Source organism: Mus caroli, unplaced genomic scaffold, assembly GCF_978045245.1.
Source record: "Mus caroli unplaced genomic scaffold, Mus_caroli_1 scaffold_1, whole genome shotgun sequence".
Lineage (NCBI taxonomy): Eukaryota > Metazoa > Chordata > Mammalia > Rodentia > Muridae > Mus > Mus caroli.
In genome coordinates, this window is record NW_028227256.1 from 17,319,667 (window position 1) to 17,339,415 (window position 19,749).

At 39.2% G+C, this 19,749-nt stretch overlaps 1 protein-coding gene and 1 non-coding gene across 4 annotated transcripts in view; both read right to left on the reverse strand.

Moving 5' to 3' along the window:
• Nucleotides 1-19,749, reverse strand: part of Pkhd1 (PKHD1 ciliary IPT domain containing fibrocystin/polyductin) — a 544,477-nt gene that overhangs the window by 358,684 nt on the left and 166,044 nt on the right. For all 3 annotated transcript variants that reach the window (XM_029477026.2, XM_021159032.3, XM_085835877.1), the window contains exon 36: nucleotides 13,820-13,976. In XM_029477026.2, coding sequence (XP_029332886.1) covers nucleotides 13,820-13,976 — 157 coding nt within the window. The remainder of the gene's footprint in view (nucleotides 1-13,819; nucleotides 13,977-19,749) is intronic.
• On the reverse strand, nucleotides 8,422-8,523 carry LOC115032348 (U6 spliceosomal RNA). Its single transcript, XR_003838028.1, has one exon. It is a non-coding gene; the product is annotated as a U6 spliceosomal RNA (small nuclear RNA).

The following is a 19,749-nucleotide window of genomic DNA, read 5'->3' on the forward strand; positions in this document are numbered from 1 at the left end:
TGTCTCTGCCTGATTAAAAAAAGAAAATATGAACTGAACGTGTTTGCAAAAATGTTCTTGAGATGCAGGAAGAGAATTATACATGTCCTAGGAATGGATATCGCATACCAGTTCCTTAATTAGTCTTGTGTTGCAGTGACATAGACTACACAGAGGGGGAAAAATGTATCTGAAATAAAGTCATTGACTCGCAGCCACAAACAATAGCAGATGAAAGAAATAGTCTTTATCAGTTTAGAGTCCCCTGGCAGGATAAAGAACTGCTGCCAATCTAAAACACTATGCCCAAGAGAAGCCCATCCAGTGTGCCCACTGCTCTTTGTACAAGTCAAATGACCACTGGGAAAAGAGCAGAGGCACTGTGTTAGTAACCTTTCAGCATTGACAACTTGATGGGGCTCACTTTACTGTTCTGGGCTCATTCGAAACCTGATCATGCATCAGAGTCGCCTGAACAAATATCTTAAAACATAGATTGGGGGGGCGGGGGTTCATTCTATACCTAAATGCTGTGGACACCACATACTGAGGACTGTAGGTATTTCTTAAGATTGTGGGTAAGTTATGTGGTAGCTTTGCATGTGCAGAATCTTGCCATGCTTGCTCTCATCTGAAGCGGCTGAGAAATAAATACAAACTTGGAATTATGGACTAATTCCCTTTCTCATCCAATAAATACTTTCTGTAATTTCCAAGACTTCCTCTACTATGGTGTCTATATCAAATGTAAAAACATAATAGTGTCTACAGTGCAGTTGAACTGCTTCAGGAAAATGAACACGTCCTGGTATAGTGAACAGCCTGTTTTACAGACAGCAGAGAAGGGACGTTATGATTCACTTAGAGTTTTACTTGTTCTACATGATATAAAACACATTGAGATAATCTTCTTTCTGAATCAATTCTATACTGATTATAAGGATAACCATATTTGTGGAACTGCTCCTAAATGTTTAAAGGAACTGAGATACAGACAGGAGTAAATGCTTGTCATCCGTGAAGCTGCCATTAATTACTTCCTAACTAAATCCTTTCTGTTTAGAGCTACAGAAAACCATCATGTGCTTCATGCACAGTACTTCCTATATCTATGAGCTCAAAGATCTTGATTACTGCACTGTTTCCTAATGTCACTGAAGTCCTCACAAAGAAAACATCTGCAAAAGGAAACAAAGACAGAAACAAAACCTTTCCGTCCTACCCCACCCCCCCCAAAAAAATTCTGCCTCAAGCCTCTCTATCTGCCAATGTATTGCCTTCTTTCTTTTCCTTATCAATATTCCCTAAGAAACCACCCAATTCACATTTAAGTAGTTACATCTCTCTGAGCCAGATAGTCTTTCAGTGGCTTTCAAATATATTTCTCTGATTTGGCTATATCATTGCTCTATTAAAAATCAAGGGTAAGTTATATTGTATAGTAATTTTGAAACTATGAGAACTTCTCTTATTTTATAGACTGAAGCATCACCCCAGTCCCAATTATTTACAAATATATCAAATTTTTCATTCTTTGATCATTGTGGAAGATTATAAAAATATAGGCTATAAGCTATGGCTTTGTGAATATTACACAGTACATAAGAAACAACAGAATAAAATGTTTGGTCTCATAGTTTCATCTGTCCAAGAATCCTGGTTACATAAGGAGCCCAAACTTCCAGCTCCCTTCCTATCTGGGATGAATAGGATCTAGGGATCATTAATCAACAAATGAGATAGAAAGGTAAGGAGAGGCCAAGTCCTGAAGGACCCTGTAAGCCATATTCAGTTTGGATTTGAACTGAAGGGCTAATGGAAAGCCAATGAAGGGTTTTAAGTAAGGGAGTTTGAGACATTTATCTTTCATTACTGAAAAATGCTGTGCTAGAGAAGGACTGGTCCTTTCAGTAGCATTTTTCATATAATATCCAAGTTGTCAAGACATAAACTGTAAATTGTTAAGCATCTATCTATCTGTCTGTCTGCCCATCTATGGAAAGCATGTCCTTTCTCACAGCAATGGATTACCTTTCATTTATGGCTAATCAAGTGTGTCTGGAAGTAAATAATATGAGCCATTGCCTGGTTGGAAAGAAATAACGGGCTTCAGAGGGAAGTGTCTCTCACATAAAAAAGCCTTTGTCTCTGATCTCCTGATACAGAAATAGCAAATGAAATTGGTCACTGTCTGAATGAATCCAGTAACATGTGAGAGTACCAGGAAGGATGCTGGCTATAGAAAATTCACAACTAACATTAATGTTTCTTTTCAAATAAGAAACTCAATTCTTGGTTCACTCACTTAACAATTATTTGTGCATCTAATTCTTTCCCAGAAGTCCACAGGTGCTTTCAATCAGGATGAGCAACATCAGTTCTGGCTCTTGACATCCATGGCCTAGAAATGTATAATCTTCCACACTGGTCAAAGAATGAAAAAAATCTGATGTCATATTCGTTAATAATTGGACTGGAAGGATGCTTCAGTGAGTAAAATAATTACCATACAAGCATGAGAACTGGAGATCAAATTCCCAGAACCTACATAAAACCAGACATAGCAGTGCTTGTCTGCAACCTGGTGTTTGTATGGTGAGATTGAGACTGAGACTGAGACAAAAGAATCCTAGAACCTTGTGGACCCATTAATTGCCATATGCAGCATCAAACTGAGGCACCCTGTTTCAAACAAGATAGAAGGTAATGGTCAACACCTGAAGTTTTGCTCTGACAGCCATCTGCCTGCCCTTGTACACACAGGTAGAAAAAGTCAAGGCCTGGAGATACCACAGTTGATAAAATGCTTGCCTAACAACTATGAGATTCTGAGTTCAATCTCTAGAACCTACATAAAAATACAATAAAACTGAACAGCCACCATGGTAAACTTATAAATCCAGCTTTCAGAGACAGGGGAAACAAATACAGGCAAATCTCTAAGAGCTCGTGAGCTCTGACCTAGTGAGAGACCATGTCTCAAAGAAAATCAACAAAATAAGAGTGTGCAAAGCTGTCCTATACCCTACACACACACACACACACACACACATACATACACACACACACAATCTCCGCACACACTCCAACACACATGCACTGACACAAACAAAAGTCAAGTTCTAATTAGATTACAAATTCTGTCAGTGATTCACCTAGCCTTACATACAGTGTCTTCTCATGATGAAAGTTACGTTAGCCTGTCACCAGGAAGAGGCTCACAACCCAAAGACTTCCAAGGCAAAAGAAGTTACAGGTAATTTTCAAAACTCCTTGTTAATACTTTCCCATGCAGAATTAATTAAGCTGCTTCTTGGGACCTTATGGAATTCCTGCTTGCAAATGTAGGCAGTACAATTGCCTTCTCCTTTGCTGCTCTCATCCACAGGACTAGACATGTTATAATCTTTTCTTTCTTCCTGTGGAAGAGAGATGCCATTATTCAGAACCAAATGGACTTACTCAAACCCACTGAACAACCTGTGACTGCCCCAGATTCCACCCAGGGTCTACCTTGCTGACCAATCTCTGGTGAGTCAATTTATCACCCCATCCTCTGCAGCAAGAGTAGCCATATTTCAACCAAGAAAGGAAATAATTAAGTGTTCTTTCACAGGCAATTTATAGGTAAATCATTCTGAGTTTACCAATTAGGAACATATTTGCCCAGCTTCCAAACGTCTAACATTGACCGAGACATCCTATTCCAAAAATGAAGAATTAATACAGAATATTTCAATATGAGCAAAATCCCATGCTCATCAGACCCATTTCTTTTCAACCCAAGCTGGTGTCTACAACTTCTGCAGGCATTGAACTGTCTGCCACGTGACCGATAAGCCTGATAACCAGAAAGATGAGTGGTGTATTGGGGGAGTCCTGTTTGCCGCATTTCCAGGCCACTCACTTGTAACATGGACCTGAAGCACCAATAAAATCTGAGGTTAGATCAGTATCAATAAGGAGTAAGGATGTACACAGTTTCCTGGAGAGAAGCTTAGTCTAGACTGTAAACTTAATTTCCAAGAATAGGAAAACAGACTGCCAGGTAAGCGTGTGAGTCCATTGCCTAGACAATCAGGTACTGAGGACTCTGGTCTGAGCAATGGACTCATCCCCTGATGGACTCACATTCCTGGGAGCTTATGAGACATAGAATGTAGGGCCTTATAGGAGGCTTTAGGTCTCTAGGGGAATATATTGAAGGTTATATCATGCCTCGGCCTCTTCTCCTTCCTCTGACTTGTGTTCCCCTAGTGAGCTGCTCTACCAACACACCATTCTTAGCACAACAGGCAAACACTTCAAACTGTGAGACAAAATTATTCCTCCATTTGTATTGCTCTTCCAGGTACTACAAGGAGCTAACTGACTCATCTGGGACAAAAAGGCATGCTGGATTCAGCACGTGACAGTGTGCTCTAAAATCAACAAGATGGGGAAATTTGACAATGGGCTGGACAGTGGATCGAAATGGCACAACAGCTGTGGCTGTTTGCACAAGACCTGTACTAAAGAAGCCAGTCAAGATCCCAGCATGGAAGGGGAGGGGCACACGTGTCACCATCCCAGCAGAGCAGCTATTGAATATTGAGAGCTGTTAGAGGAAACAAAGTCATTCTTGTTTTTTGTTTGTTTGTTTGTTTGTTTGTTTTGTTTTTAATCAGGCATGCTCCACTGGCTCCAGAGCATGTGGGTGACACTGATTGGACTCAACGTTATTTGTGAAAAGGGGAAAGAAGTAAGGGGAGGGGCTAGAGTAGAAGTTGGATTGGGAAGGAATTGTGGGGAATAATGGTTCCTGAATATAGTTAAAATGCTCTATGTGCATGTATGAAAATCCTCAAATAGTTCATAAATATTGTATTTTTAAAAGAAACGAAGCTTCATCTCCAGCAGCCAGCAGTAATCATTTTGATAATATACAAATTCTAAATATAATAGACTGGAAAGATCCTTAAAGCTGTGAATTGAAAACAACTTTAGAGGGGATGAGATCCCACCCCAGTTGCCCCAGAGAAGCCATAGGACTTGCTGAGTCTGAGCAACAGGAGAAAGGAGGCAGCCAGATGACAATTCTACTGTCTCTACCTCCTCTTCTCTTGCAAAGCAAAGAAAACCACTTCAGTGTACATCCTGAAGATAACAGGGGCAAAAGCAATCCAACGTCTTTATTATCCAACTAATTCTTTCAGTAATTCAGTTTGCTTTATATATAGAAGCAGCTGCTATCTGTAAATAACATTTTAACTTGGGTCCAATTCTCAGCCATCTCCTCTGTTATCTCTATAAGTCCAAAAGAAACAACAAAAGTTAATTGAGTTCTTATTCTGGACCATGCCCTGTCAAAAACTAATGGCTTTAAAAATATTTCCTCATTTAGCCCCAAACATCCCTCATGACCTGGGAAGTGCACAGTAACACTGCCTCACAATGGTCACAAGTGCTTGCTATTGCTGTGACTTCTGAAGTCACAATAATTTGGTACTCCCCCAGAAGGGAGAATCCCGAGGCTTATAAAGACTCTTAGTTTAACCAAGGTCACAGAGATGGTGGATGGTGAAGCCCGGATCTAACTCAGTTCCTTCTGGCTTGAAAGCCTGCCAAGCATTTAACTGTCCTGGTATACACCAGTAGACCAAGAAATAGAATATCACATTAAGAACAAGAAGTGTATTACTAAGCAGCAATGGAAACTGGAAGCAAGCTTCTAGTCAAAGCATTTTAAAGAAATGGCATTGTGAGCAATAAGAAGGTACAAAATGTCATTTATATTGCATGGATTTACAGTAAAAAAAATAGGATAGTTTCATTACATATTTACATGTGAGCATGCACATACATATACATGTATTTATATACACATATACTCATTGGATAATCAAACAAATTACTGTATCCCCCAACTCATATTTATCATAGTTTTATGCATGCATATATGTATGTATGAGGGAAAGACACAGAGATACCTAAAATATAAAGGCTCTACATCATAAGCATAGTCTAATCTCCCCTAATTACCTCTTAGTTAATTATTATCTCTCAGCCACTTAACATCAAGCTGCTTGACCACCAGATGAGAAAGAGATTCATTACCTCATTCAGGAAATATAAATGTTTCCTCAACTGCAGAAAGTCTTCGCCTGGAATGCATAATGCGCTGAAAGAGGGTAACTTTTCTTCTTTGTTTTTATTGCTCCTCATAATTACTTGGAATGAAAATGATAAGTTTTAATTCAAAAATGCCTATAGCTATTGAGCATCTTAACACAAAAGGACAAAAAAAGTATAATTAATGGAATGAAGGCAATATGGCTCCTTCTACCCTAACTCATTAGTAATAACTGATTAATTCTCTTTTGTGTTTAACAGTATCCCTAATAACTAGAAAAGAAAAGGTTGAGGGGTTAGACATATGCTCAATGAACGGAGGACTTGCCTGGCATGTGTAAAGCTCAGAGTTCCATCCCCAGCTCTTCTCTGAGATATAGGCCTATAAACCCAGCAATGGGAACTAGAGGCAGAAGGATCAGAAGTTCAAAGCCTTCTTCAGCAGTGGGGATTGAGAACCCAGTTTTGCCTACAGATTCTGCCTCAAAATGCAAAAATGGAAGAGTGAGAGTTGGAGAGGAATAGAGATGAGTAATAAATGCAAATTTTGTGTCTTTTTCTAATTAGAGTAAAATAATATTGAAGAGGGACAGCAAAATAGGTTAGCAGGCAAAAGGCTTTGCACTCCAAAACAAAATAAAGCAAAAGTAGATAGATCTCAATTTATTTATTATGCTTATAAAAATGTGACTTTTTTCAGTACAATTTAAGAATAATTGAAAGGAGGAGCATGGGGAGATAACTCAGTTCTCAGCACCCACAAAGAAGGCTCAGCATTATAGGGTAGCTCCATCATCCCAGCATTGAGAAGGCAGAGACAGAAGAATCCAGGCAGGCAGTCTAGCCCTATCAGTGACATCCAGATTTGGTTAGAGAATCTCCTGAAAATGATGCAGAGAGTGACTGAAAAACAAAGCTGGCAGGAACACTCTGCCCCTCCCACCCCACACAAGTATGTACACATGAGTACACTATAATATTTCAGATCTGGTTCCTTAAAGTCTTTTGAAGAAACTATTCCAGCCTTGACACTTTCCTAGTTTATCTCAGCCTGTCGGTGGAATGAGAAAATTAAAAGAAAATTTTCTCAGCTTTTTTCAGATTTGATTCCTGGTTATGAATAATAAAGGCCACAAGAGATGTCCAGAGACTGAGTTGCTCGTGGTGAGTGTGACAATACTTTGATCTCTTACTGAGTAGCTCTTTATTGTCCTTCAAGTGCTTTCATACATACTGTGGATCAAAATTGAGTTATATAGAATATAAATTATGTATTGAGGGCTGGAGTTCTTCACCAGAAAAGACATTCCTCTACATATTTTAGAAGCAGAAAGATAACTTAGTAAGGGACATTATGCTGTTGAGAACCCATAACTATATATGTGTACACATATGTGAGTATGTCTATATATACTATGTGTGTATATGTGAACATATATTTTACATGTGTGTACATACATTCATGTGTGTATATGTGAACATTCATAAGTATGACTGAAACAATTGAGGAGACTGAAAAAAATTAACTAGTAAAGATTGCAATCAAGAAAGCAGGAAATATTTTTTTAATCAAATACCCAATAGTTTATGGGCGAAACAGATTTTATACCTATAGTCTTTGCTAATTCAATAAAGCTAGACAGTCATATTTACATGGTCACATAGTTCTGAACCATCTACTTCACTGTTTAATAACATGCTTCTGCATGTTAAAGCACATCTCTCCCAACAGGGCTCATTAAAGACCACAAGAAGACCTTTAACTTTATCTGCATTTATTTTATGCTGAATTTATTACGGGGCCATGAGTTTTTGTTTCTTCAGTTTCTTCTGGGATATCTTTTTCTTCTGTGAAGCCTCCTCTTCTGGCTTTCAATGATCTGTTCCTTCTCAGTGAGGATCATCTCAATGTGGCAGGGGGACTCATGTATGGGTTAATCCAGCCATGAGCTCTGTAGGTTCATCAGCACATCTTAGGTGCCTTGTTCATCTGGATGTGTTCAATCTACTCTAAACCCTTAAGTTCAGCGTTACTCTCTGCATTTTTTAAGCATGAGTAGCAAAAACTCAGCACTCTTTTGGGCCACCATCTCTGTGTCCAACCCCACTGTTTGGCCTGGGCACACCTACCGACTCCATCATTATACCACCAGAATGGCACACATTGCTTCTTTAAAGTGACATCCTTCAGATATTTGGTGGCATTACAGTTATGCATACCCTTGATGGCCTGGGCGGTTTCCCAGGTGTTCTTAAAGTGAACATGAAGGTTTGAACCTCTTGATTTGCATGATTTTGTGGGGTTTTTTGGGTCAAGAGAGTAGCGAACCAAAAAATATGGAACACTTCACGAATTTACGTGTCATCCTTGCACAGGGGCCATGCTAATGTTCTCTGTATCATTCCAATTTTATGTGCTGCCAAAGTGAGCACAGGAAGTATTTTAATATACGCAATAGACTTCACCCAGAACTAGAACTGTACACCATTTGCTTGCCCATTCATATGACAATAATCTAGCAGCTTTTGAGCCCCCATTATCTGTCCCACACTGTTCTAAATCTTGACTAGAAGACAGCAAATAGATAATGAATTTCTTTATTTTATTATTCTATGAGGAGGAAAATACTTTGTACCAACAAGTAAATATAAAACATGGCATAAAATAGAATCTATGAAGAGCAAAAGCCAGAACTACATAGAGAATAATTAAAGGAGTTGTTGCAATTTCAGAAAAGATGCCCAGCAAGCTTCTTTAACGCACTAATAGTTTCTCAGAGAGCATACAAACACAATGAGTTGGCTGCATAAATCCAGGGGACAAAGGACATTTAGGGTGAAGACATAAGGACAGGTGTAGCCACAGTGTGTCTATTTAGAGTGACTATGGATGACAAGATCAAAGAAGAAATCTGAGGTTAGAAAAAAGTAAGGCTTTGGGTTTTACTCTTGATAAGGCATGATGTCATTAAAGGGTTTTGAAGAATGAAGCAACAATAGGAAATGACATATGTTTAGAGGGTATGAGCTAACACTGATAGAGTTAACCTTAGCATACGATGCAAAAGGCAAATTGCAATGATTTCAGTACAAGAAATCTTACCTTCCATCCAAATGGCTTATTTCAAAAGTGGGCTTACTCCTGCATAGAGTAGGGAGGGCTTATAAGCCCCCACCAGAAGCTCAGGAGATATAGAGAGCTGCTGGCTGCTGCAAGAGAGATTGTCTGTTTTCTTTAGAGTTATAGCCCAGGTAGGTCACCCACACTCCAGTGGATGGTCCCACACCCATGTCCATAAGAGTTGTCTACTTAGATTCAGATGCTTATTAAAACAGGACATTGGGAGGAGCTATGATTTGGGTAGCAGACCTGGATGGAGTTAGAGCAAAGAACTGGGGAGGAGTGTGATCACAATTGTATGCATATATAAAATTCTCAAAGAACAAATAAGTGTTATAATTTTTAAAAGTAGCCTAGCATAACTGTCATCTGAGAGGCTTCACCCAGCAACTGATGAAGACAGATGTGGAGACCCATAGGCAAACATTAGGCAGAGCTTGGGGAATCACACAGATGAGGAATGGAAAAATTTAAGGAGACAGAGAGGTCAAGAGCACCTCAAAAAAAAGAGCAAAAAAACCACAAAAACATAGAGAATCAACTAAACAGGACCTACAGGGGCCCACAGAGATTCAATTGCCAACAAGAGAGCACACATGGAACAGATCTAGACCTCTGCATATATGTAACAGTTATACAGCTTGGTCTTCATGTGTGACTCCTAAACCAGGAGCAGAGGCTATCTCTGACAACACTGCCTACCTCTGGATGATTTCCCCTAACTGGGCTGCTTTATGTAGAAGATGTGCCTAGTATTACTCCAACTTGATTTGCCAAGGCTAGTTGATATCCTTGAGCATGAGCTGCCTTCCCTTTTCTGAGAAGAAAGGGGGGAGACATGAATGAGGGGGAATGAGAGGAAGGGACTAGGAGGAGGTGGGGAAGCTGTGATTGAGATATAAAATAAATAAATTAATTAATAACAATAATAATAGTAATAATAATAAATGGCCAGCTCAGTACTCTTATAGCAACCCCAGAGTACGCAAGGTCCCGAATTCCTTTCATGTTCTTTCTTCCATCCTTACTAACTCACCTAATGAGCTAACACAGTGGCTGATTCAGCTGTCTCATTTACATGACAGAAAATGAGAAAGACATGAAGTATAAGAAGGCCCTCTACTGCATCAGCTCTACCTTAAGAAACATCCCATATATACCATGTACCTTTCCTCTTGTATCTTCCTGGCCAGATGTTAGCCCAAGCCTAATGGCAGCTACTACTGTAGCCAGCATTACACACAGCATTTTAGCTGTCTTGCTATTACAAGTGGAATTCAGCTTCTGCTAATACATAAGACAACACACTAGCAGCACTAGGAAGAACTTAGAGGCAATTTGTAGTAACGGAGGCCAAGAATTACAGTGACCAGAACTACAATAACACAATGTTAGAGCAGATGTGTGAGAAACGCAGCGAGGCTTGAGACGGCAGGAATCCCCAGTGGACAGGTTATATGTGAAACAACTAACAACACCTGACACTAGGCTGGCATCTCACTGAGTGAGGTGGGGACGTTTTTCTCACTGTGATTTTCCATGTGACCAAAGCACAGGTTTGAAGTAAATAGCATGCTCCCTTTCATGTATGTGTGAGAACAGGTGGGCATGTTCACGCCTTGGCTGTCCTGTTCAGAAATGCTACATACCTTTCCTGAGATACTGAGATATGGTGGCTCATGGTCCGGGGCTCACCATTAGGGTATACTGGCTGACCAGACAGATCCAGGGATCTGCCTGTGTATATGTCCCTGGCACTGGGGTTACGAGTGCATGCCACCACACGTGCCACTTTCCTGTGAGTTCTGAAGATGAAATTTGGGTTCTTGTGTCTACCCAGCAAGCATCTTTTACTTACTTGAGCCATTTATCCCACCTCAAAAATGGCATGCCCTAAATCCTCTCCACAATACAACTCTAATCACATACCCTGCCTGACCTAATTACTCATTCTGTACTATACATCGCTGCCCCTATCTAACAACTGCCTTAGAACTAGAAACTTTAGCCTGTCATATTTATTCCCACAGTCATTTTCCCTCTGGTAATATTGCTTGTTACTGACATTAAGTATTAATAATTTTCTTCACTTTTTCTTGTATCACAGAGAATTCTCAGGCCACTTAATAAGCATTCACAAATTATCTGCTGAACAAAATTTGATCTGTGTCTTTTCATTGTTCTCATTATTTCTAGATGCACAACTCATGTCTCTATGATAAAAATCTATTTCCCCAGAGGTAAATCTCCTCCTGCCAAGAACTCATGTACACCGTGTATGTAAAAGTGAATATCCACTCCTTACTCTTCCATCCCATTCAGCCTTTCCCTTCCCCAGAATGAGAGTCTGTCCTCCCACTGGCTCTATACAACACTAAACTAAGAAGAGCATGGGACATCATGAGTGGGGGTAAAGCATGTGGGTTATTGCATCTGTGAATCTATAGGGAGAAGCTACACTTGGTGCACAGGATCCTTCCTTTCTCCAGCCCTTTGATGCCCATCTGATGTCTTCTCTTTCAAATCTTGTTCTTTCAACACTGATTTTGATTAAACATTATAAGGAAATAAGCATATATCTATATGCTAGACTACACTTAGAAATCAAGGACTTTAAGTCAGAAAGCTTCTCCCAAATGGTGGTATCAACAAAAGGCCAAGGCCCTTGGGTAGCTGCAGGGCATCCCATCCTCTGCCAGAATTCAGGTTCTGAGGGGATGGTCCCAGGTCAAAGCAAGCTTTGAGATGTGATTCTAAGACTCTAGTTTTACTTTGTCATTGCTAATCTTCAGAATATTCAAAGTGGCTGATAGATTGACAGTCCCTATAGCCGCTAAGTTACATACATACATACATACATACATACATACATACATACATTTCATAGCCACTAAGGCACACGCACACACACACATATATGTGTGTGTGTGTGTGTATACATATACATATATACACATACACACATATATATATATACATACATACATAAGTATATACATACATACATACATTTAATAGCCACTAAGCTATATATATATACATACATTACATATTTCCGGTCACTAAGCCACATACATACACATCCCTATAGCCACTACGCCACATACATATTCATATAATAGTGACATAGCCACTGCTCTACATACATACATACTCCCCATAGTCACTAAGACACATACATACATATATACATACATACATACATACATACATATTACTCCCCATAGCCACTAATTCACATACTCTCAATAGTCACTAAAACACATATATACATACATATATGCATACATACTACTTCCCATAGCCACAAAGACACATACACACATGTATATATTCATACATACATATCTAATACTCCTCATAGCCACTAAGCTTCACACATACATACAAACTAAGTCACTAAGCCTCATGCATGCATACATGCATACATACCACCCATAACCTCTTATCTGCATATATGCATAATAAATACTGCATTCATACATTATATATACATATATACATGTATACATACATAGAAAAAGCACAAAGACAAGTTGAAAGTCCAATGTGTCAGACAATTTCCCTCTTAAAGGGTATTAGTTAACTGACTTGACAAAGAACTTTTCTCTCTTGGGACCAAAGGAAAACTAAAAGTAGCTTCTAGAATATAGAATATCACATTAGCTGATCAAAAAAAAAAAAAAAAAAAACAAAAAAAAACTTCATTCAGTCTGTTAGAAATAAATATCAAAAGTGCTTTAGATAATCTTCTTGCAAATGTTTGGTTGTGTGTATATCCTCTTACGCTATCTAGAGCATATACACACCAGTGCGTGTATATACTCTTACTCTATCTAACTGGTGTTCATGGCATGTATAGTAAATACTGGTGTTTTTAGCCTCCAGTGTCGCAGGCATCCAAAATTAAGCATCTCTCCCAAACGATTTTCATTTGACAATGAGAAAAGGCCCTTTAGTCATCATCTCTTATTATCAACTCCTGAAGTAGGCAATGTGTTCCATTATCATTTTACAGATACAGAAATAAATATACAAAGAGTAAAATGACTGACTGAGCCACATGGTAGATGAGTCAAACTTTGAATTCTCAGGCTTCTCCAACTTCCTACACCCTAGAGCTATGTGGACGGTTTTGTAGTAAGGAAGCCTATTTATATGACTTTCCATGGGACCAAGAAGTCAAAACCACAACAGGGTAAAAGCAGGAAGACATTGCTTTCTTGGCAGAGGATTTAAAAGGCAGCAGCATTAACCAATTTCAAGGCATTCGCTGTATTGTGGGGGCTGCCCTGGATAAGCATGACTACAAAGGGTTTGGGCAAGGCAGCAGCTGCTCCTGGAAAACACTGTTAACTTGTTTTTGAAAAGAATTAAAAATAATTAAGCTCTGAGTTTTTAAAAAGCCGAAAAGAATGGCTTTTTACTTTGAACCTCTCTGACTATTTCTTCCCTTTAGTTTAAAAAAAAAAAAAAAGTTTCAATTTGGTTTCGAAATAAATTGTCAATCAAATGTCCAAAATCCTCTGGACCCTCCCTTCTCTCCTTCCCGTGCCTTGCGACAGGATCATAGAGGGTGCTGTTACTTGCTGTTCAAATGCCACAGACCTTTAATGTGCAGGGAGTTCAGGAAACTAGTGTTCGCATCAAGCAGTAGCAGGTGACCAGTCTCCACTGTGACACTGTCGCCATCTTGTGGCAGTCTTTGAGGAAACCAACTATGAGGCCTGGACCACCTTCGGCAGAATTGGAAGGAAAAGTTGCCCTGGGAAAGAGAAAAAAAGATTTAGCTTGTTGCTTAAACTGGACAGCACGGATGACAATGGATAATGTTAAGTGCTTCAGTAAAAATCAGACACCCTGCTTTCCTCAGACAACTAATCTAAATAGAAGACAAACATGAAGGACCGATCGACTATGCCTCTCAGCTCAGCACCTAGAATGTCTCCTTTTTTCCTCAGCGCATGCTCACTTGAATCTAACAGGCAGAGTTGACTCCTTGTCTTATTTTCACACACAGGTGTTGAATCTTGCACAAATCAGAACAAATCATAAGTCGCCTGGAACTAGAGAGAGTTAAAATGTTTGCCTTGATGAGTGGTGTCCAGCTTTATGTAATTGATATCATTTTCCACTGACTCTGCTGACAGTGTCCCTGTTTTATAGGAACATTCTTCCTGGGACCTCAACATCTACCCTCCAACATGGCTCTGTTTTGATATTACTGTTTCCTCTTCTCTCTGTTCAGTGCTCTGTGTTGAACAAAGCCAACATCTGCACATTGAGAGGCAGACTGAATTTACACAAGCAAATGCAAAGAGCCTCGTGGTTAAAGTGAAGGTCGGAGGGCAGGCCTGCGGAGAACCATCTTCTCGGCGGATCTTCTTCAGTTTTCCTATCAGAACATTCAGTTGTCTTGTTTATCGGTGATGCTCTAAAGTCACATTCAAAAGAAAGACAGAGAGAAAGAGGGAGAGATATAGAGGGAGGGAGGGAGAGAAGGAGGGAGACAGAGGGAAAGAAAGAGAGAGAAAGTTATAGAGGTAACAGCAGAATTCAGCACTTCCAAGAACCCAAGAGGCTTAACATGTATCTTCCGTAGTTCTAGAGCTACCAGAACAATAAATATCTAAAACGCAGAACAAAAAAAAGATGATTTCTTCAAGGTAAAGCATTGGCAGAGGCATGCCTCTGTACAGTTGCCATCATACCAGACTCCAACCAAATGGAAGCCTTGGGTTCTGTGCATGTGTACACCTAAGACATCCTCTCATGATGGGTTACAGGCAGATGAAGGGCAGTCATTAAGAAGGGAATGCATGTTTGTAATGGTAGTAATTCTACCCATGTGGAGAATTGTGCCCTGGAATACTTCTGAAAGATGATATAGAAAATGGTGTTCTAGAAGGGCTAGTTTAGTCTCTAAAAGAGGATACTGACCCCCTAGGTCAATAGTTCCATGATATAGACCTAACCTAATCACCATGGGGCTTTGAGATTGGATAAAACATAGCTTTTTGTTTTCTATATCTATGAAGGAGAAATAAAACTCTCAGGTTTTCCACAATTTATGAATTGCAGATATATAAGGTATATCAATAAAAAGGGAGGAGTTATATATTGTGCATGAGCATCATTGGAAGCCACAAGAGCTGCATCACCATGGTGACAGTCCATGGTCTGAGAGCTCAGTCCATCTCTCCAGCTGATCTCACCATAGAGCAAGTTCTAGTGAAGTAAAACCAAAATAAAAGCAACTTCATAGAAAGATATGAAGTATAATTTTATGGTACTTGGGTCTGAAACTAGAGCCTTCTATATGCTGGGCAAGAGCTCCATCATTGTGCTGTATCTTCAGCCCTGTCTTTATGTTTTGTTTTGAACAATGGTCTTACCAAGTTACCTAGGCTATCTTGGAACTTATGAACCTCTAACCCCTGTCTCCTAAATGTGGCTGGACATCCATGTTTGTACCACTGGGTTTGTGTTCCTTCATTCCATTCATGGTAATTTAGAGGAAAAAAAAGGAAGGCAAGCAAGAGGAGAGTAGGGAGGTTAATACAATGTTGAAAAATGATAAAGACTGACATGACTATATTATAGTTTCAAAATGGGGTGAACCAGGTTCTCCACACTCATCAAAGTCCTCACTAGAAGAACTGGAAAGGCTTAGGTTTCTGGGCCAGACACAGAACAATTGTGGCCAACTGCCTTCCTTTCACTGTACAGATGATGTTTTAGTGTTTTTCCGATCAGCACTTAATAAAATGCAGACACTCCCAATTCCTCAGTGTCACCACAGAGCAGAAGAATGAGCAGTTCTGGAGGTAGAACAGAAGCACTTACCACTGTGGAGATCTCAGATGACAGGCTAGCTTCAGAGTGGGGGGGGGGGCTAATCAAGGTAAGGACTAGAAAGAGAGACATAAATCTCAAAAAGAGGGACTACGGAATTTCCTCCCAAACAACACGCAAGCTCGGGATCTGAGATCAGGGTCACCTGACAGAAGCAGGTTAGACAGGGTGGTATGGAGTGGACTTGAAGGCATATGAAGATTTCAGTGGCACAATTTTCTATAATGAATAGTCTGATGAGCAGATCTGTACCCAGAAACAAAACTACAAAAGGCGTGAAGGCTCATGACACTCAGTAAAAAATATCTGGATCAACCAGACATTAATTAGGTACTTAAGGGCATCAAAGAAAAACAATTCCATGGTGCCTTTCATTGATTTGAGAACATTTTTAAATTGCTACAATTAGCTCTGATATCTGTTATCCAGTTTGGAGTTAGCCTGGCTGGCCCGGCAGCCTTTCTGAAACTGTTCCAGTCAGTCCCAGGCCAGGGGATAAGAAGATCAAGTGTTGTTATCTCCATTGTGAGGCTGAACAAATTGAGAATCAAATAGAGGCATTCAATCATGTGAAGCAAATTCCCACCTGAGGTCTTTTACTCCTGTATCCTCTCCTGGGATGCTCTTCCTAAAATATTGCATGGCTCATCCCATTATTACATCCATATCTTTGCTCAAGCATGGCTTTCTTCCCTACAAGTATATGTTTCAAAGCTTAACTTTAGCTAATCCCTCTCCTTATCATTCTGACAGGACATCATAGAACGTCTTCAACATTTATTTATCATTTTTCAAGCTTATGCTTCATTCTACTAAAAAAAAAGGAACTTCTTCATAGATATCATTGACATAATTCATTAAATTACTATTCCATCTTCTAATTCAATGGCAGACATTGCATACAGTCACACAGACATAAATACACATGAACACATACTGCACATACTGTACCCTCCATAGTACACAAATATAGAGTACACAAACACACACACACACACACATGTGAGCACACACACATCATTCTAATACAATGTATGAACAAATGGGTGCCCAAACCTAAATTATCAAAAATGCTGCATTTCTCAATCCACATGTTTGGTCAAAAACGCTGCATTCACTTAAGTCACTGAGTTTGGTCTGTACCCTTTCACATTTCCATTCCTGTTGTCTAGCTCTATGCTAAGAAAGAGGGACAGGGAAAAGGGAAGGGGAGAGACAGAGACAGAGACAGAGACAGAGACAGAGACAGAGACAGAGACAGAGACAGAGACAGGGACAGAGAGACAGAGAAAAGGGTAGAGACAGTGTTAATTATTCAAAGTCTCAAGGGACTTGGAGCCCAGATTTCCCCTTAGCATAGTAAAGGCATAGTGAAGTATGTACATTCATATTGACAATTCATGCTTTCATATAAAACAAGGACGAAATACTCAAAGGTCAAAACAATGTGACTGTAGCCATCATTCTTTAACAGGTACCTGGAGAAAAAGAACAATAAATGCCCATGATTACAAAATTTCAATGTAATCCATGCGAACAAGTCTGCTGCCATAAGAACTATACTTCTCCATCTTTAGAGTTGACAGTGTTGTTTGGATCATTCCTCATACAAGACTCTCAGGGTAATGGCCCATGGACAAACGGAGATGGCTCACCTTTCAATGTATTCACCTTCTAACTCACCACTCCTTAGGATGATTAAAAAACCAATGCTGAAAGCATTAACACAGGGATCTTTGTCACTACACATGAAACTCTTCTGTTGGTTAAAATAGAACATCTCCGGTTCAGAAGATGCTCGCTGGCACATTCACAGTTCCTAGGTCAACAGAAGCTTCACTTCCACCCAAGACAAGCTCATTCCTCGATGGCTTCCAAAATGCTCAGACTTAAACTATAGTTTTCTGCTTGGAGATAGATAAATCAGTCATTCTGTTCTGCAGAGGAGGTAAATCATTTCCTTATAAGCATAAAGTAGAGAGAGACTTTAACAGAACAGGATATGCATTCAAATCTTTATCCAGCCCCATATATTCAGCCCCCAAGTAAACAACAACAAAAACTCCAAATGAATAAATAAAATGGAAGTTAAAAAGCAAAAAGTTTCCTGCCTCAGCAGGGAGCTTATGCAATTTGTGCTCTTCTTAGTTCACATCAGCACTTCTCTGAACTTCAGGGAATGTGCAATGTCTGCAAATCTTCCCTGTCACCTCAAATGGACTCACTCTGCAAGAGCTATCTTGAAAGAGTCATTGATCAGCAAGATGGAACATCAGGCAGAGGAAGGACCGATTTGAGAGCAAGAACTGAGCTAGTGAGGAAGAAGAGGTGGGGCCTGGGAATCTGTGGTCACAGCTGACCCACAAAGGTAAAGAAGAAAGTTCTTGACACCTCACCAGAAGGCCTTCTTACATAGCATGCAAGGCTTGCGCATGGAAAAGACAAGTCCCTGTGGCCAATATTTTCTCTAACTTTCAAACTCCTGTAGTCTCTCCAAAGTCCCTATTACTATACAGTACATTGTTCATGTATTCATATTCAAACCTGGCTCTATCAGACTCTGAAGAAGGTTCATGAGAGCTTTTTAGCTTATAGATAGATAGATAGATAGATAGATAGATAGATAGATAGATAGATAGATAGATAGATGGAGAGATAGATTACATATAATTAATTATATATATATATATATATACATATATATATATATATATATATATATATATATATATATATATATTCCCACTGCGCACAATGCCTGGCACACCATAACACAGGATTAAAAGAAATGAATGGCTAATTCTTCATTAGGTTTGTAATCACTACACTGAAATTTAAAAATCTTTTAATAATCACAATAACTTGATAAGATGTAAAGCTTAAATTATATCTAGGATTTCTTTACAAAGAAGTGTTTTTAATTGTTATAAAACTAAATTTATTTGCCTTTTCACCTGATATATCTTTCACCATTCTACACAGGAATCATTCTTCGCTGCTGTAATAAATACCACACAATCAATTCTTTATTAGTGGACTATACACATTTCCTAATTAAGTTAGTATTTGTATTATACAATGTTTTCCAAATTTTGCCTTTTCTATCTAAATAAATTATTAGCTTCATGCCACTTACTAAATACTAGTTACCATTTGGCTATACCAACAGTACCATTATATTGCTAAGTGATATTAAAAATGTTGGCCAATTAAAACTCCAAACATTTGTGTGAGTTTATGGGAACACAGATCTCCAAAAATGTGAACTCCTTCCTGTTCTTGGGACACTTATATGATCATGGAAAAAGAAAAAAATGTCAAGATAAATACAGTGTGACTGACTCAGTACTTAGAAGTACAGACAAGGGTGTAAGGGGCTCAGAAGAGCAAGGGCGGGCAGCTATAGGTGAAATATAGTAAATTAATTCCCTCTTCTTTTTAAAGACTTAACCAGCAAATGAATTAGCACAGTCTAAGATAATGTCAGATGACTATAAAACAAAGAAAAAGGAAAAAGGAACAGAAAATCCTCCTTATAGAAAGGCCAATCATCTGAGCATTTCAGGTTACCAATGGAGTCCTGACCTGCAATCTATTAACTCTTTGAAGACTGCAAAGCAATTTCCATTTACTTGGTGTACTTTCTTCTTCCTGAGGTCCTTCTGGCCCTAAATCTCTTTCTT